The sequence below is a fragment of the Dipteris shenzhenensis genome, chromosome 1 (genome assembly GCF_047967505.1).
Source record: "Dipteris shenzhenensis isolate YYH24624 ecotype China chromosome 1, Dip_SZ_1.0, whole genome shotgun sequence".
NCBI classification, from domain to species: Eukaryota; Viridiplantae; Streptophyta; class Polypodiopsida; order Gleicheniales; family Dipteridaceae; genus Dipteris; species Dipteris shenzhenensis.
Window position 1 is genome coordinate 72,529,798 of NC_141596.1, and position 19,282 is coordinate 72,549,079.

Sequence of the window (19,282 nt, forward strand, 5' to 3'; positions counted from 1 at the left end):
AAATTGAACACAACTTCACCTGTGGTAATTCACCAAGCCCATACAATGGGTAGATGTAAGGCGAGCCTCCTTGAAATCGAGCCAATGATTCAGAGTATAGCTGCAATAACATCATAGAAAGACTTCTAGAATCATCTATTCAAAGTGCATGCCATGAACTTCAAGATTGTTGACACAAAGTATACAGAGAACTCTTGAATGCCTAAAAGAAACAAATCAAAAAGACATTGAAATTTATACAATACTACGTACCTTCACTTTCTTAACAAACTCCAAAGCAGGTTCGTCAAGATAAGCATCATCCCGGTGCAGGGCCAAAGCATGGCCAATAAAATCAACAGTATTCTCATCCAACCCATATTTCCTGTTTTATGACACAACCCATCTGCTTGTTACTACAACAAATGATGACACACAGAAGGCTTCATTACGTGGAGAGGAGAACCACCACTAGAGCTATCAGAATGAGTTTCACTCTTGTTTTGCACCTTCAAGTCAATTTCAAGAAGAGGGATCATCCAACTGACTTGAATTGGGATTCGAGACCATAACACTTTAAAAACAGCTGGTGGACACTTAAGTCTGCTTTCACAGCACATTCTATGGAGGCTTGTTTACTTCAGTCATTAAAAGTGCATGGGCATGGGAGTCTTTTTGCACACCAAATACTAATCACTAGCACACCTCTCCTTCCTTGACTGCCACTATCTTCCTCGCGTTGCCACTTTTTCTATCCTAAGCCATCCCTGCCCCCCCCCCCCCCCGTGACCCTTTTTCACCCAACAGCTCTCATCGAGTAGTGCACCTTTCTGCCCTTCCCTTTGACACTCGTCCTAAATCAACCCATATATACTTGACCTCTTCCTTTTTGGCACAAACCCCTCCAAATCCTACTAGATCTGTCTTTTTGAAAATCTTATGTCGAAACCACCATATGGACGGCAACAATAAACCATACTGAAGATGGTAGATCACACTAAAGGTGATAAAGCCGCGCTGAAGGTGACTGGGCACATTGAAGGTGACAAGAGCTCTGATATCTGATAGAGTCACAATGAAGGTGACAAGAGCTATAGCATGCATGGTGATCAGCCATATGAGAGTACTCTAAACTGCAGATGAACATGTGCACATGATGCAGAAGATAGCCAGCCAGAATGTGGAGTCAAAACCAGAACTCAAATACAGTAATACACACGTGTTGGACACAACAAAAGAGAGAGAGATCCAAAGTCCTACTAGAACGTGGTACTTTGATCTTAGCACAAGGTACTTCTACTATCTGCCGGCTATCTCTAGACTTGAGCCCGCATAGCTCAGTCTGCAGCTCCTTTAGATCTCCTTCACCCTCTGGAAATGGGCCCAAGGAATCCCTAAGTACTGCTCCTGTCTGCTCTGTGTTGCCTGCTCCAGGTGATGAATGAATGAGGCCCAATGGCCTCTTTATATAGGCCCAAGGCCTGCTCCAAAAAACCGACCAGTCAGGCTGCCTCTGGCTGACCCAAACAGGCCGACCAGGCCCTGACCTGGCCTGCCCTATAAGCGCCCCTGTGGGGCTCTCATCTCTAGGGCCTTTGGCCCACACTTCTAGGGCAGATGCCCTCTATATATGCAGGCTCCAGCCCCCCCTTTGTGCAGCCCTGTTCCAGGCCTGATAGGCTGGCTATGACCAGCCCTATCATCCTTCCAAACAGCCGACCAAGGTGCTGGCTCCCTTCGCAGGTTGCGCCACATGCAGGGCCTGCTTCAGGTCTTTCCCTGCCCACACCCACTGCCACGTGGCTTGCCATATAAGCTTCTGTACCCCAGGATACCCCGCCATCTTGCTGCTCATCAGAATCCTCTTGCCAGGGCAGATCCAATGCATGCTGCCCTTGCCATCTCTCCTGCACAAAGGCAACATCTGTTGCAGCCACTTTGATGCCTCCAGGTACATCTCTCTCTCTTCTTTGTTGTGAGGTGCTGCCCATGTGGCAGCCCCCTCTCTTTCTTTTCTCTTGGGCACATCCTGCCCTAGGTCTCCCTCCCCCAGGCTCTCCTCATATGGGGGCTTACAGATGGGGAGGTGACCTTTCCAACATCCCTATCCACTCTAAAGCTATCATTCTAGACTTTTGCCTGATTTGACCGAAATACCTATTGGTCTTGCGTTGTCCTTTCAGAGAACGATAGAAATCAAAGCTTAGCAAATTCACTTTTCAATTCTGCTTAAAGCATCTGCTACTTGATTTCGACAGACTTTACTATATCTAATCTGGAAATCAATTCTTATATAACTCCATCCGTCCAGCCTTTCTTCCTCTCAAGTGAGGCTGTTGTAAAAATATTCAAGGGGTTCACGATCAACTATAACCTCAAAAGTCGAGCCATATTAATAATATTTCCATAAGTATTACTCCATATAGTTCTTTTTCTTGTGTGTAAAACTTTATTCAAGCATCATTCAACTTCTTACTTTGAAAAGCAATTAGTCTCCCCTCTTGAAATAGAGCAGCACCGATAGCAAAGTCACCTATTTCAATCACAAACGGCTTGTTAGGATCTACAGTGCCTAGTATAGGTACAACCAACTGGATGTCTCAAAGTCTCGAAACTATATTTATTCCAACTTACACAGGGGTTGCTCCTTTGTCCTTCCTTGAGAAATTTTGTTAATCAGAGAGCTATCTAAGAATACGATTTCAAAAGATATTGTAAAAGCCTAGAAAAGACAGAGCTTGTCTAACCATTTGAGGCATAGCCCGTTCCAACACCTTTCTAGCCTTGGTACCATCTATATGAATCCCATCAGCATAGATTATATGGCCAAGGTACAAGATCTCACGCTTCAAAAACTCGCATTTAGACTCTTTGGCATATAATTTTTCTTTCTTTAGTTTCTTAGCTGGATATCATGTTGTGTCAATGTTTTACTATAAAGTAAGATATCATCCAAAAATACGACCACAAACTTGCCCAAATAAGGCTTGAATATATCATTCATCATTTGTTGGAAGGTGGCAAGTCAGACTGGATGATAAAACTAGGAATGCATAATGCCCATACCTCTTTCTAAACCTAATTTATAAACATCTACATCAATTTGAGTAAAATATTGAACACCTGCTAATTGATCCACAAGGTTATCCACATTGTTTTGGTAGCTCTGTATCTGGTTGGTTCATTGTCTATTGATGAGTCTGCACATCTATTTGACGCACATAAGTTAAAGAAGTTTGTGATTCCACGCCCCACACACACTGTGTGAGCTCCTGGGCTATTCTATCAATCTTCCACTGTGCATACCCTCTGTTGGTTCATTTCTAACAAGGGATTCTCAAGATAGTGAGAATGTTATCTTTGGGAATGAGTTTCGAAATCAGTATGCAATCCGTAATGGACTGTTATTCCGCAAGGGAAAAGTGTGTGTAACTGCTAGGGATAACAGCCCTAGTGCAAGTCATCCTTGTATGCAAAAGACCTATGATTTGGTTAAGCAGAATATTATCAGAGAAGAGTAGAAGTGCATCTCACGACTATGTGGTAAAATATTAACAATGTCGAATCAATAAAACAAAATGCTTTAAAGCATAAGCTTAGTAGATCATTCTCAATTTGATGGGCAAACAAAGAGAGTGCATCAAGTTATGAAGGATTATGAAGGATTGCGAGAGTACCTTCTAATAATGAAATTTGCCTATTATGGTGTTAAGCATTCGGGTACAGTATTTAGTCCATTTATGCTTATGTATAGATACCAACCCACATCACTCATGGACTTAGGCCTTCAGAGTATTAAGGTAAAAATAGCTAAACATTTCTTAACAAATATGCAAGAGGTGTTAGCACAAACTAATGATTCCATAAAAAGTGTAGAGCAAAGTTTAATCCAGATCAGAAACTTACCCCAGGGATTCCTGAAGAAGGCACGTAATTGTATCATGATTCTAAGACTTCAAGTACTAGGAAGTATCCAAAGATTTTCCCGTATTGCAGTCCTTTTTGCATCATTCAGAAACTCAATGATGAAGCTTATAAGTTCGAATGTCCATCCAATATCAAGGTTCATTGAGTAGACTCAAAGAAAAAATTGAGGATGGGGACAGTCTAGTATCTCCTAAAGACCCGATAGAGTTGGTGGATTTGACCTATGTTCAACATGAACCTGAAAAGGTTCTAGACAAAAGACAAAAAACAACTCAAAAATAGGATTATTGTGAAGTATTATATTAAGTGAAAAGATAGGCCACATGAAGGTTCAACTTGGGAGAGTTTAAAGAAAAGCTTCCCTAGCTTGAGGTACATATCTGAAGGAGCAAGAACTTTACATCCCTATCTAACCCCGATTAGCTAGTGACGCACCTATGGGTCAAGGGTGACCTTCGTGGGTCAAGTCAAGAGGGTGGGATGAGTAATCCTAGCAAGGGTGTTATATCTGGAAAAAGATCTAAAAGGGAATGGGGTATGTATGCTAATATAGTTGTGGACTATAGCTATATATTGGAGGCTCAATATGGATACTGATCGTGGTTCCTCTAGCAAGCCACGTCGACTCAACCCTCCTAGATGGGAGCCTCTGTGGTATTGGATGCAGAGGTTAATTGATCTACAGTCACGCCAAGTTTCTTCCCTATGACCTCTATTGCTCAAGGGTGAGCTAATGGCTCCATGGTGCAATGGTGAGTATGCACTCAATGGTTCGGTGCCTTGTGCGGGGTTCATATAAAATTTGGTAGCAGCCTCAAGGAACAAGTCGTCTCAATTACCAAGTATAGTCGTTTATCTTTTTCAGTGCCATTTATACATTCCATTTCATAACATTAAATTCATAAAGACCTCCATTCCCTGAGCTTGTGCCCGCTAACCTGTTTTTTAATGATGCAACCATGCTTGGTAAAAATTACATCCATATCGTAGTCACACATGCCTGAAATGGAGAGCAGATTTTAGTTTATCCAACATCCTTAAGGCATTTCACTTTCTTCTTATGTTTGGGCTGCATAAAAATGGACCCACTGTCAACAATGTCATAGACTTAGCTATCTGCCACTTCCAATATGCCTTTCTTGGTAGAGTTAAGATAGAGAAACCAATCTCTCCTTCATGTCTTGCTTGTTGGCACCTGAGTCTAGCAACCATGCATAATCTGTGTTACTTGCAAGTGTGCAACTGTCGCACGTTAATTAGCTGCTCATCACAGGGCTGGATGTCATGAAAGGCATGTGTAACCTTTTCCATTGAGTCAACAAATTATGACTGCATATTATGGGCATCATGCAGTTGCTGTTCTCCTTGACTTTGCTGTCTATCCTTGGGCAACTATTCTCCAATCTCTTTTATAAAATGTATTTCATCTTCATTATCTTTCACATTTGTGAAAATGGTCCTTCTCTAGAGCATACATTGTTGGAAAGGTCACCTCCCCCTCTGTAAGCCCCCATATGAGGAAAGCATGGGGGGGGTGGCCCTGGGTCCTGAGAGATGGCCACATGGGCAGCAAGATGGCTGCCATGGGGGCAGAGATCAGAGAGAAAAAGGAAAGTACCTGGAGGCATCAAAGTGGCTGCAACACATGGCGGTACATACATGGCATAGATCTGGCCTGGAAGAGGCAGATCTAGAGCAGCACAAGATGGCGGGGTATCCCGGGGTACAGGCGCCTACATGGTGAGCTATATCTGGCAAGGAATGTGGGTAGGCACATGGCCTGCAACATACCCTAAAGATGGCGTATGAATATGGCGGGACAGATCAGCAAACAGGTCAGCCAACAGTAGGGCTGGTTGGGGCTGGTTGAGCCAGCCAACCAGGCCTCGGTTAGGCTGGTCAAGAGGGCTGGGTCCCTGCCTGGAACAAGGCTATAAAGGGCCTAGCAAAGACCTTATATAGGGCCCTGGTTGGGCTGGTAGGGGCAGCCAACCAGGTCGGTTTTCAGCCAGACTGAGTCGGCCAAAATAGGGCTGATCAGTCCGCTATTTTGACCAGGCCTTGTGCCTATAAAAGGAGAGGCCCTGGGCCTCATAATTCATCCAACTATCCAGCAAGAGCAGGAGCAGACAGGAGCAGCCAGAAGCCACTCCCTTGGGCCTCACACTGGGGGTGAAGGAGAGAGTGGAAGGTGTGCTGCAGACTGAGTTCCCTAGAGGCTGGACCTTGGCTGTCTTCTAGGGCAGCAAGGTGTTGTGATCATATATCACCTAGAGCAGCCAAGAGTCAGCAGATTGGAGCAGCAGTAAGACCTATCTTGGGCCTATCGTATGGAGGTGAAGGAGGTACATCATAGCCTGCAAACAAAGCTGAGAAAGGGCTGCCCACCTAGGCTGGCTTCTGGACAGCAAGGTGGAAGGGATCTAGACAGAGAGTCTACATATGCTCGAGGTGGAGCACACGGGCTCAGAGATCTAGATGTGCTTGACATTTAGTAGGAGAACTTTTTGATATTGTATCCTGTCCTACTTTGTGGACGGATGGAAATATAAAGAGTTGCTTCTATATTTGTTTCTGAGCATTGTCTATTTACTGGCTTGCACATCTATGCACATAAGTTAAGAAGTTTGTGATTCCACACCCCACACGCACACTGTGTGAGCTCCTGGGCATTACTATCAGTCTTCCGCTGTGCGTACCCTCTGTTGGGTCATTTCTAACATACATTTCATCGACATACAAGAGAGACAAGGATTAAATAGAAGACGTGCAAGCACAAAACCAAAAGCATGGACCCTATGGCAGCAGCATAATTGTATGAAATAAGCCAGTAATCAAATTCTAAGAAGAAAGAAACAAAAATCTTGAGCAGCAGCTGTAGATTCTTACGCAAAAATCTCTCTTGGAGTCACCCTAGTGAGGTCCATGCCTTCATGAGTTTTTGGATCATTTTCCTCATAATCTTGGACATAAATGAAAAATTTACGAGCTCGACGCTTTTCAAACAGGCCCATTAAAGGTGACTTCAAGGCCTCCACATCTGTTGCAGGGACCTTGTGTATCTGTGACAAATCAGGCAAATATATTAACATTATGGAATAGGCACAGAAAAGACACCTTGCAAGCATTTTACTGAACCAGAAACAGACAACTTCATCCGAGACAATACTGGCCAAATTGATCACAAAACTTAAAGAAGGAAATATTGGGTTTTGCAAAAATCCTACCTTCCCCTTGTTGAAGACATAGCTTCCATCGACTGCCTTGAACATTAGATATTTGGTCACATCAGTGTGGATCAGAACCCGTACAAGAGCTCCATTTGCCATCATAAACTACATGGCAGGACAGATGCTGAGTTCAATACTATGAAATGAAGCTAAATGTGCTAACAAGAATTTCCTTTATTAGTCATCATGCCAAGGAATGCTGACGTGTGGAATGGTTCGTTCAGAGGCTAGAAAAGGATTCAGAGTGTCAGCCAAATGAAGTAGAGGCACTGGCACATGCACCTTAACACCCCGCTGCATATAATGGCCCCCCTCCAACTCTAAATCAAGCCTCGGCCCCAAACTAGGTATTATAAGCGGATCTGACTTTTCTCGTGATCACATGGGAGAAGCTATAAAATAGAAATTACATAAATGTTCCCGAGGCGTTAAAAAAGTTGCCCGATAGTTCCAAATTCATGAAGCTTTTATGGGAAAGCAAAAGGCCATTTCGTGGGAACTATCACCTTACACTTAGGTTCACATAACTTCAAATCGACAAAAAGAATGAATTGGAGGGGAGGGTGATTCAAAAGAGCATCAGTACTCATGTTGTGAAATTTATGTAGGAGGTGGAGTATAGTTGGGGGGGGGGGGGGGGGGGGGGGGAAGAGAGAGAGAGAGAGAGAGAGAGAGAGAAGGCACTAAATAAAGCCATTCTAAGGTTCCTGACTATAAAAGAAGAACGCAATCAATCAACCAAAACAAAACGACATTTCATAGGGCAATACCTACTCATAGGTTCGCATGACTTCAATCCGATTTCAAACATAATTGGAGGGGAGGAAAATCAAGGGAGCGTAAAAGCTCCTAGGCACTGCCTCATTTATTGAAAGTGAGAATTCTATAGGAGACTTTTTATAAGAGAAAAGTAAGGAGAGTGCGGTGAGGAGAGGGCCAAGGGGCAGGGGGCATTTGGTCGGAGGGTGACTGGGGGGGGGGGAGAGAGAGAGAGATTAACGTCCATGGGAGGCCTCGCAGGCCTATGGGACAAAGTGCAAAGTACACCAAAAGAGAGAGATTTAAAAAATCATGACAACTAAGAGATAGCCTATGCAACTTTTAACTCCTGTTAAAGCACTCCTCCAGTCAGGATCTTACCTTTGATCTAGTGCTAAGAAAAGGGAGGTGAACTAGGCCCAAAGCTTCTAAGTGATTCAAACACGAAAGAAAAAGAGGTGTTACATAATGCAGTTTGATGTTCCCGGGTAACACACATTGCCGACATATGAAATGAGCAGTGATAGCTATTGCTAAGTCTCATCTTGCTGAGTGGAAAGTCCAGCATTTCATTCATCATGCATTTCAAGTATTTGTTTGATAGGCATTTTGGATTTATATTGGACATCAAGAGGCAGTTTATAGATTTTTAAAGGAATCAAGGAACATTCCCAAAATCATCAAGCAAAACTAAAAGTGCAGTTTTAAATCCACAGTAGTCATTCGCAAGGGTATCCAATTGAATCAGGGGATTTCGCCTGAAATTAGCTTGTACGCCATCCACATCAATTTCATCATTAGCCAAGTGTTGGGCGCAGGCACTCTCACACATGCACACGCCCGGGATAGCTTTGTACTTTACAGGGAAAGCCTTTCAGAACTGCAAAGATGAATGGCCAACTAGTAGCACTTCAAGAAAAGGGTAATCAGAGAAATGCTAACTACATCAGACACTACAGTTCATCACTAGCGTACACTGAAAGTAGGCACTGCCGCGTAGCCACTCTCACGCGTGCACATGCCAAGCATAGCTGTGTACAAATGTCTGAAACCTTTCAGAACTTCATAGATAATTGGCAGACTGCTGGCACTTGTAGAAAAGCGTGATCAGAACAATGCTGACGACATCAGTCACTACCTCGGTAGGGTTCACTGGCCTACATTGAAGGTAGACTCTTGCACATGCACATATCCATCTTAGCATATACAAATGTCATTGCAGTCAATATCTTTCGAAATCAAGAGATGAATAGCAGACTCCGTCATGGTGAAGGCTCGCAATTAAAATGAGAAATGAGAGTGTATTTCCTTCATCCAAGCTACTAATGTGAGGACATGAAGATCTTATTCTTGTAGTATTAAGTAAAATTTGAGCCAAGGGCTTCACAATGCTATGTTCTTTGAGGTAAAGAGGAAGCTTCAAATAGACGTGAAATACGTAAGAAGTTTTGGTCGCCTGTTACAGCAAAAGGTCTACTGACTTGTCATTTAGCAATTCGAAAGTCATTTTTTATTACGCCATTTGAAACTTCAATCTACTACGTTTAATCTGAAAGACCCACCATGAGAAATAAATGTGCGCAAAATGAAACCCAAGTTTCAACATACCTTAGGAACCATGTCCACATTATAGTCTCTGCTTGCACCCAAATGTGAGGGGGGAGTGCCACTTCCTCTAAACTTCGACCACAACTACCGAAGAGAAACTAAAAGTTGTCAGAAACAACTATATTCAACATGGGCAAAAAGCTGATAATAACGATCGCAAATCCACTCCAAAAACATACCTGTGTCAAATTAAGAGATGCTGACTCTCCACCGTAGTAGTCATTTCTATCCATGTGTAGAACCTTTCATTTCATAATCAAATCATAAGGTAAGCGGCCCATTTATCTATAACGCGAATTTACATCAGAGAATTTGGAAAATCAACTTGCCACGGAAAAAAAAGCAAAAAGTGGCATGAAGCTCCTCTATTTTCCGTTTAAAAAACGCATCCTTGAGAACTTCACAAACAGGCTGCAACGTGCTAGAATCGAGGAACAAGCGATCAGTAAAAGCGCTTTGTCGATAGATATCTACAATTAAGGGCATGCAGAGGGAGCCCTGACGATCGAACCCAAAGTAAGATTTTGGCCAACTAAAAGTGATTATTCTTGTCATCAAACGTGCTCACAAATGACTCCCAACCAGAAGATGACCGTTTGGTTGACACAACACGTTTTGATCGAAATTTTCAGTTTGTAACCGGACATGGTAAACTTATCTGTGCGTTGTTTAAGGCGCACTAACCTTGAGACCGTTAACAGAGAGAAGCCCACTGAGGATGCATTCTTTCAGACCCGTGCCGAGCACGATAACGTCGTACTCTTCATCCATGGCAGCTGCTTTTCAGATATTGCAAGTGGCAGTAAAGGGCAGCTCTAAAAGCTCGGATCGGGAGGGAGATGGCTGGAGATCTCGAGTGGGTAGTGGGCGATTGAGCAGATCGAGGGTCACAAGACGTAAATCTGCTCGTTGGAATACCAAGTCTAAAGGAACGCCGGTTTAGGCGGTCGAGGAATCTGCAGACGGGCACGACAGTATATTACTCGATTAATGGACACACTAATTACCCTCTTTAGGGGCTTACCACATGGGAATAAATAGGATGGGAATGGGAAAAGGTGGTCCCAAGTGGTCCCATGCATATTTCTATCCTATTCCCATCCCACCATGTGCTAACAAAAAAAGAACTAGGGATGAATTTAGGAGGAAGAGTACTCATGGCATCATTTCATGTGTTTAAGAGGTGGGGACCTTGTGGGGACAAGGACACATGTCATCTTTCCATGTTTTTGAATCCCTAAAAAAGGGGAACCCATTCTGGTTGCGAGGGTCTAGAGGCCATGGTCCAGGATGGGGGAAAAAGTGGCTACTCCCATTCTAAATCCATCCTAGACCACTTGGTGTAGGATGGGAGTAATGATGACAAAAATATTCCCATCCTAAACCCATGCTAGCCCCATCCATGTGCTAAGGCCCTTAGTCGATGCTTTTGACCATATTTTCCAAATACCTCTTTTAAGAACACCCTCATTTGCAAACCAATTGGGCATCAAATTTCGAACCTGGTTCATTAGTAGCTGGTTTTTTGGGAAATCCAGATTGCTCCCCAAGCCTCGGTTTAGCTTGGACAATGAAAGGGGGAGTCACCTAGGCTCTAAAAGGATAAGCGTGTTTTAAATACGAGAATAGGTTAGTTTTTCAAACTGAAGTTACTATCCAAGTTACGTTATGGATACTTTGTAGCAAAGTAACTCAATAGATTACGAGCATAAAATATTTAAAGTAGCAATTTTAAACATGAGAAAATATTGATTTGAACATAAAGAACACAACTAATAATAGGCCACAAATTAGAACATGACAAGCTACTACCATGATATAGGTTTTGGTTTGTGAACTCTAACATTCTAGATGTAATGAATGCTAGTGGTCAACTAAACTATTTGCTTTGGTAACCTATGGCCTTTCGTGTGGTCTATTAAAGTGTTGACTTGAGAACTTGTAGGCCCTTATAATTTTTATTTTCATCTCAACCATCGCAACTATAATAGATTGATTTTAGATGGTCTAAGTAGAGTTTCTAGTGGTCATTGCATTTCCCATTTCTTTTGCATGCATACTATATGCTCCTATGAATTATCTCTTTCCACATTTTTTACCTTTGTTGGACTGTTCTTTTGAAATGCACTCATCTTCCTTTGAGGAAACTGACATGGTATCTTGTTGTTCAAAGGCAGCTCACTTTACAATAGCTTGCTATTTTACCCATGCTCATCAAAGCCACTTGCAAAATTGAATGCAACTAAGCAACATCACCATTTTGCGATGTAGGATTCCCCTCCAGGTAAGTCATGCACTGCGTAATAGTGAGCTTCTCAAAATGGTACAAATCCTTGCAAATCCAGTCCACAATATGCCTTGTATAATATGATCGTGATATTTCCTTTCTTTTCGAGCAAGAACGTGTCAATTGATGATTTGTCTTGAGGTCGCTGGGACACACCATCATATGTTAGGGTGAGGTTTGGTTTTAATTACTTGTTGCCATTAGAGCTTATAGCTATGCTTTGTGCCTAGCTCTTGGCCTAGGGATTGATTAGGGACTTGAGGCTATTAAAGCTTAGATATAAGGCTTTTCTTTGTTTCATTTTTGCTTGACTTTCTTCTTTCTAGTATTTAGATGAAGAAATAGAATTTGTTTTTAAGATAATGATTGTCACATGGCTTTTCAACAAAGAAATAGAGGAAGGGTTGGGATTAGGGGTGTCAAAGCCTGGTCATATTTTTGGTACATGTACATTATTGGATGAGTCCTTCCTTTGGTACAAAAATGGGACATAGCATTAATGTGCTAAGATAAGATCCGTGATTTTTTATATCTTATGAAGCCACATTGTTCCTTGGTGTCCTATTTTTGATCCACAAGTTGGACAGTGCTATATTAAAACAATGCCCTTTAGACTGTTTATCGTTTCGTTAACTATCGGATTTCATCCCATGATACAAGCAATGAAGAGGAGGATGCACCAAATGAGGATGAAATTATGCAAGAAAGGATAAATACTTACTTTGAAGCTCCTTCATCAAAATGAAAGAGATGAAGATGTCTAAGAGATCAGCAAGGATAACATGAGTCCTCAAGAGGAAAGCTTACGACGTGAAGCAAGCACCATGTTATATGAAGGGGTAAGAAAATCTTGTCTTGCAACAATTCTTCTTATCTTAAATTTACAAGCAACCTATGGATGGTCAGAGACTAGCATTTCGTCCCTATTTCGGTAAGAGTTTTGATGTACTTCAAGTAGTGTCTCATTGCATGTAATTTCAATATACATGCATTGGCTTCGAATTCATTGAATGGATCGATGTTTCAAGTTACTTCAAATAATACTTCAAAAAGGAAACACAATTCTCGACAAGACGCAACGAAAATGCTTAAATCATTAGGAATGGATTACAAGTCAATTCATGCATGTCCCAATGATTGCATCCTTTACAAAGGAACATATGAGCACTCTACAACTTGTCCCCAATGTGGTGCATCTTGATACCGGCAAGACACACAAGGACAAAATATTCCAGGAAAGGTCCTACAACACATGCCCATCTTAACACACATCTCACATCTATTTCGTTGTGGATCATTAGCTGGACTTATGGATTGGCATGCCTGCAACCGCTCCACGAATGGAACCTTAAGGATCCCTATGTGGATGGAAAGGTTTGGAGGCGCGTAGAAAAGAAGTGGCCAGAGTTTGAGCTTGAGCCTCCACATTTGCATCTTGGATTGGCTATGGATGGTGTTAATCTAGTTGGACATCAATCCACATCATGGTCAACGTGGCTAGTAGTAATCACAATCTATAGCATTCCTCCTTGGCTGAACATAAAGAAAGGGCATTTGATGTTGTCACTCATGCCAGGCAAGCACAAGGTGAAGAACGTGGATGTGTATTTAGCCCCTTTGGTAGATGAGTTGCAAATTTTATGGAATGGCATGTAGGTCTATGATATTTCAAAGCCTTTGGGTCAACGCCATTTTCAAGTAAAAGGCATTCTGATGTGGACCATGCATGATTATCCCAAATTGCATGATTGCTTAGGTACAAAATGTCAAGAGTCCTCCCAACTCACCAAAATCAATTTGTGATTGTTTGTTTTGCGATTGATGGTGTTCTTCTATCACTTATCAAGACTACTTTCTTTTGTCCCATAATGTTAATAGGTCTCCAAGTGTTTGGATACAATGCATGTCCCCTTTGTGGAGATAGTTTGTGCAGCCAGTACTCAAAAAATATTTCAAAGATGGTATATGAGAAGCACAGGTGGTTTCTTCCTATGGGCCATCCATATCAAGTCGATCCATCTTTTGGGGAACTAGCTCCTATTCCTCCAGTCATGAGATTTGGTGATTAGGAGTGACTTTGGCATGATCCAGAAGTCGAAACACCTCCACCTGGCATGCAACATATTTCCACATTTTACTCTCTTCCTTATCAGAGGCATCATAAAGTGACATATCTACTGGACCCAATGCATATATTCAAAAAGTTTATGGAAACATATGATAAAAGGTGATTTTATGAAAGGCACCATGGGTATTGATAAAAGCAAAGGAGGCGTGGCAATGTGAATGAACAAAGATTGGGGTGAGATGAGACCTTCAAGAGGTGGCACAAGTTTCCAAAGGTTATTCTTTGCCAAATTTAGTTTATGCATATGGACATTTTCATGCTTGCATGGTTTAATATAGTCTTATTTGAGTTGGGGAAGGTAGCCTTTGGGATGCAATGCAAATTGTGCAAAGACGGAAGGACCATTTGCATCTTTGCAAGCACTCATTGTTGATAGGGTCGTACTTTTGATCCAACAATGGATTGGTTAAAGATAAACTTGCAGTGGGGAATGTGTCGTTACGGAACTTGTGCTCATGCAAGTCATTACTATTTCATGTGAATGGCCTCTCAAGTCTATCATGCTTTTTTTTTTAGTGGTGAAACTCTGGACGCCATGATGCATTTGTTACCAATAAGTAAAAGAGGTTATTTATGATGCCAAATTTTGGAACGGTAAGATATCTCTTAGTGTACACATAATGTGGAGTGTTATAATTAAAGAGGAGATGCTTTCAAAGATGAGGTAGAAGAGGAGATGCTTTTTTTTAATGTGGTGAAACTTTGGATGCCATGATGCATTTGTTACCAATAAGTAAAAGAGATCATTTATGATGCCAAATTTTAGAAAGGTAAGAGGTAACTTAGCTTATACATAATGTGGATTATTATAATTGAAGAGCAGATGCTCTTCAAAGATGAGGTAGAGAGGATCCACACATTATACACAGGGCTAATGGCTTGTTTACCTAATTTGATGTAGGATTTGAATAGGTTGCATGGTATTTGTTGAATTCATCTAGCCTTGGCAATCTAATGGTCAACTTTATATGGCATGGTATTTGTTGAATTCATCTAGCCTTGGCAATCTAATGGTCAACTTTATATGGCATTTGCCAAGTCGGCATAATAGATTTTAGACAAGGTATTGACTTTATAGAGGTGAGAGTTCTTGAAGAAGAGGAGGAGGACACAAGATTTCTATACAATATGTACAATGTCTTGAAATGAAAGCTCAATGAAAGGAACCAAGCTTCTATACAATCATGTGGATACGATTTCTTCACTTTAGTCGATTGGTGTCTTTTGGGACATGGCGTTATGATAAGTGTGACTCACCGTATGTCTAAACCCCCCCTCTTTAATTACACTAGATATAGTGTGCTTTACAAACTGCTTTTATAATTTTTGGAAAGGAAATTTGTAAAAGTGGAAAAATACAAATTTGGAGTAGTATCTAACTTATGAAAGTGAAAATGTAGTGGAACATCATACAAAGGACAACAAAAAAATCATTTTCCTATCTTAAGTCATAGTCTAATGTCAAAGAAAGATGAACCTATCAAGGAAAGGTGGCCTTATGGTCATGTTAGCAACTTTTTATACTTTTCTTTTTCTAACGAAGCTTGAATGGAATACAAAAAGAAATATACCATGTTTGCTTATTCTGAACCACAAAAAATGTGACATCAAGCTATCTGATGATTCCTATTATTGAAATTATTGTCCTATGGCATCAAATAGTGCATTTGATATGGAATCAATTGTTAACATGTTTTGGAGTGAAGTTATATTGTCTTTGGGACAAGAATATGGATTTGCATGAATGAATATTATGATGGAATGTCTCGAATGTTGCCACATTGGTGAATTGTTGCTATTTAATCACTATTGTGAAATGTTGTCACATCTGTGAATTTGATCACATGTGAGTGAACTGCTACTATTTGATCACATGTGAATGAAATGTACTTATCTGTGAATGAATGATCACATGTGAATGAATTCATGCTATTTGTGAGTTAACTGTTGCTATGTGACCAACTGTAATTATGTCTCACCATAAAGGTAGTAGGTGTAGCTTGGAGGATTGTCCATAAACATTTGTTATCAAAGAAAGCAAGCAACAAAATCTTATCTGGAAATTTTAAAATTGATGCGATGTTCATTGGCTATTGATTCTAAGGAAATTTTGGGGAATTTCTGTTAACGCTCTTTAAACAGTCTTCTTTGTCACATTTGATGTGATGCTTGAATTTATCCTCAGCATGTGCCAATTTTATGAAATGTGAAGATTTATAAGTATGTTTGCAATTGCTATCTTCATATTCAATAGTGAATAAATCCAACTATTGTTCATGATGTACATTGATATGTTGCATGGTCCCTTCATGAAACGTCAATGCACTTTGTCTTTGAAACTTAAGTCATTGCAATATCTATTGATCCAAGAAGTGATTGGTGCTAATTCTCTTTGAGATTAGCATAAATATTGACATTTGAAAAAGTTGATGAAGTACTAATTTTTTCTGTTGCTCATTTTTGTTGTTTCTTGGATCTTCTTAGAGGATGGTGATCACATCATTGTAAATCATTGTGCATTCTTCCATCTTTTGAATAGATTATGTTGCCACTATATTGATATAAAATTGCCATATGTTGATGAAAAGGTGCCATGGTAGTTGGCAAATGTATTGCACTAACATGCCTTCCATCCAAATATGTGCATGCCAAAAATGTAGATTGGCATATTTTGTAACATCTTCATTGATTGCATTCTCATATTTTGAAGTTGGATGTTCTATAGTGTCACATCTCTTGATGACTTCCATGCCTATATGTCTTTATCTTTGACTTGATTGTCAATTAGGATTAATTGGAACTGATTAGAAAGTTGAGAATGTTTTCGTGTGAGGAAAGAGCTGATTATCAGTTACATAATATTATACGAAATCGTATGATGGATCACTGAAACATGCTTCTAGCATTAGAATGTTCATAATACTTAGTTGACAAAAATTAGCTCAAGTTGTTGATTGATTAGAGGACATAACAAGTGATTTTGTAGAAAATGGGCCACTATGGATGACAAATGAAGTTGGGATAGCATGTGGAGGCACTCAACCAATGGCATGGTTTTTTAAAGAACTTTTTTTCCTTTTAAAATACGTCTTTTTTTATTAAAAACATTTAAAACATTCAAAATCCCCAAAAATCATGTTTTTTTTTTGCCAGCTTGTAGGAAAGCGGTTGATTGGATTCCTATCATGCAGTATGTCTAACACACCACATGGTTTATTGGATATATTGTGTGGTAAAATTCCATTATCATGCGGAGTCATGAAGGCATGCATGTTTGACACGTGGTGCCATGTCGAGGCATGCAATTCGTCATGATTACTACACAGTAAATGCAAATTATTTTTGGACTGGGCATATAAAAATAGACCCCACTACTATTTTACTTCATCTAATTCACAATTGACTATTTATCGCTTTTGTCGTCGGCCCGCTTTTGGTGAGTTTTGGCTTCAAATTTATTATTATTATTTTTGTTTATGGTTTTGTCAGTCAGGGTCAAGTGTGTGCCTTGCAGTTTGCTGGCCTTGATTGCCTTGCCCCCTTGCCCTAATTAACATGTGTGGTTTTTATTTTCAAAATATTTTTGTTCTGCTTATTGTGCAAGGGTTGTTTAGACGTTACAACCACCATATTGGGGACATAGATTTACAACTACCAAAGTTCTCATGCTTGCATATATAGGTAAAGTAGCCTACAACATAAATGGAACCACTATATATTTTGCATTGCACTTGCCAACCAATAAAAGAACTTTGCAAATCTATTAAAATAAAAATTACATGCTCTCACATCACTTTATTAGCAAGTTCAACTCCTTGAAAGATCTCTAATGGGGAAAACAACAACTAACTTTGCCGACTTGCGTATGTGAACATTGAAAGGGATTACACATAATACTTTGAGGATAATTGACATTATTAAATATGAATACTTTTATGATTTCATTATTACATATGGGGATATTGACATTATTACATGTGGGGACTTCCACCAAGCGAAACCTGTAAAGGATTCTTAGGTGTTTAAGCAAAATGATGAGACACTTGAAGGTATGATCAACACATGTTGGCATAAAAAACCAAAATATTATGAACTTCAAACAACAATACGATAAAGTAATATCTCTTTTGTAGATGCATTAAAATCTTTTAGAAAATGCAATCACACAAAACATCAAATAGAGTAAGTTAATAACAAGTGCTTCCATCAAGTGCCAGATGCCATCGCTGATCAATTACTCTTCCCCTGGATTCACACGATCAATAGTAATGAAATATTTCAAGCATAAGATAACCTTGGAATTAATCACCACAATCAATCAACCTTTCAGTATTATAGCAATGCGAAATCAATAAATCACAGATGAATGGTTCACACATGCGATACATACCATCTCATGGTGTACCTGATGCTACATATGAATAAAATCGTATGGATGGTGCACACATGCTACACATATCGTCATCGTGTAAGTGGTGCACACAATGCTACACACTCATACAGCCCGCAATCGTATATCCAGCCATGTAGGAGCACACATGCATCACTGCATAATAGTGAGCACACATGCATTAGCTGCGTGACAAAAATGCTGGATCTCACTAAACTAAATACTGAAGGATTAAATTAATGGGATAATTCCAATTCTCATAATAGCAAGACCCCAACAACCGCATCAACAATCAAAAGGTGGCTGACAGTCAGACTCCTATTGGAAAAGCGATGTACGGTAGCAACATCAACAATGTACCAAAACAAGCATAGTACATCAAAATCGGCAAAGAAGATCACAACATCAAAATTACACTTCTACTATCAGGACAGCATGCAAAGCTTAGCTGACAGCACCTCATTTCTACCACCCGGTAAGCTATTGTAATTCTCCATCTCCTTTTTCTTTCATGGAACGACTCGGATAGCTTCGGAGAGGAAACATCACCTTGCCATATCGGTATAGCATATTTTACATGAAATAGAGCTCGAGTAGAGGCTGCTTCCCAAATAGATGATCTAGAGGATATCTTTCACAACCCTGATTATATTCCTAGTGGGATAAGTTCCTCTGATAATTCCGTACACAGCAAGGAAGTGCATGAAGCAAAATTTGAGCTAGAAAGGTTAGTGCTATCCACTCCAACACATGAATTACTCCAAAGAACACTTGCCACTAATATTGCAACCAGTATCTTTGTGACTGCAAGGAAGCAATTGAATTTCAATCCTCTCCCACCACCCCCAAAGAAGAATAAAAAGAAGCCTGTCAAAGTTCAAGTTCAAGTTCATGCTCAGCACAAAATGCAGAACCCATTGGTCAAAGCTGCAAAGTTTACAAGCAAGAAAGCTCAAGACCCTGACAGCCATGTT

At 40.4% G+C, this 19,282-nt stretch overlaps 1 protein-coding gene across 1 annotated transcript in view; it reads right to left on the reverse strand.

Annotated features, from left to right (window-relative positions):
• LOC147906343 (guanosine nucleotide diphosphate dissociation inhibitor 2-like) overlaps positions 1-10,498 on the reverse strand; it is a 33,263-nt gene extending 22,765 nt beyond the window's left edge. Inside the window, exons 1-7 of the mRNA XM_087378208.1 lie at positions 10,188-10,498; positions 9,683-9,745; positions 9,504-9,587; positions 7,134-7,241; positions 6,796-6,968; positions 253-364; positions 20-100 (exon numbers count right to left, since the gene is read on the reverse strand). Coding sequence (XP_087234334.1) covers positions 20-100; positions 253-364; positions 6,796-6,968; positions 7,134-7,241; positions 9,504-9,587; positions 9,683-9,745; positions 10,188-10,274 — 708 coding nt within the window. The 5' untranslated portion in view covers positions 10,275-10,498. The remainder of the gene's footprint in view (positions 1-19; positions 101-252; positions 365-6,795; positions 6,969-7,133; positions 7,242-9,503; positions 9,588-9,682; positions 9,746-10,187) is intronic.
• Positions 10,499-19,282: the final 8,784 nt, after the last annotated feature.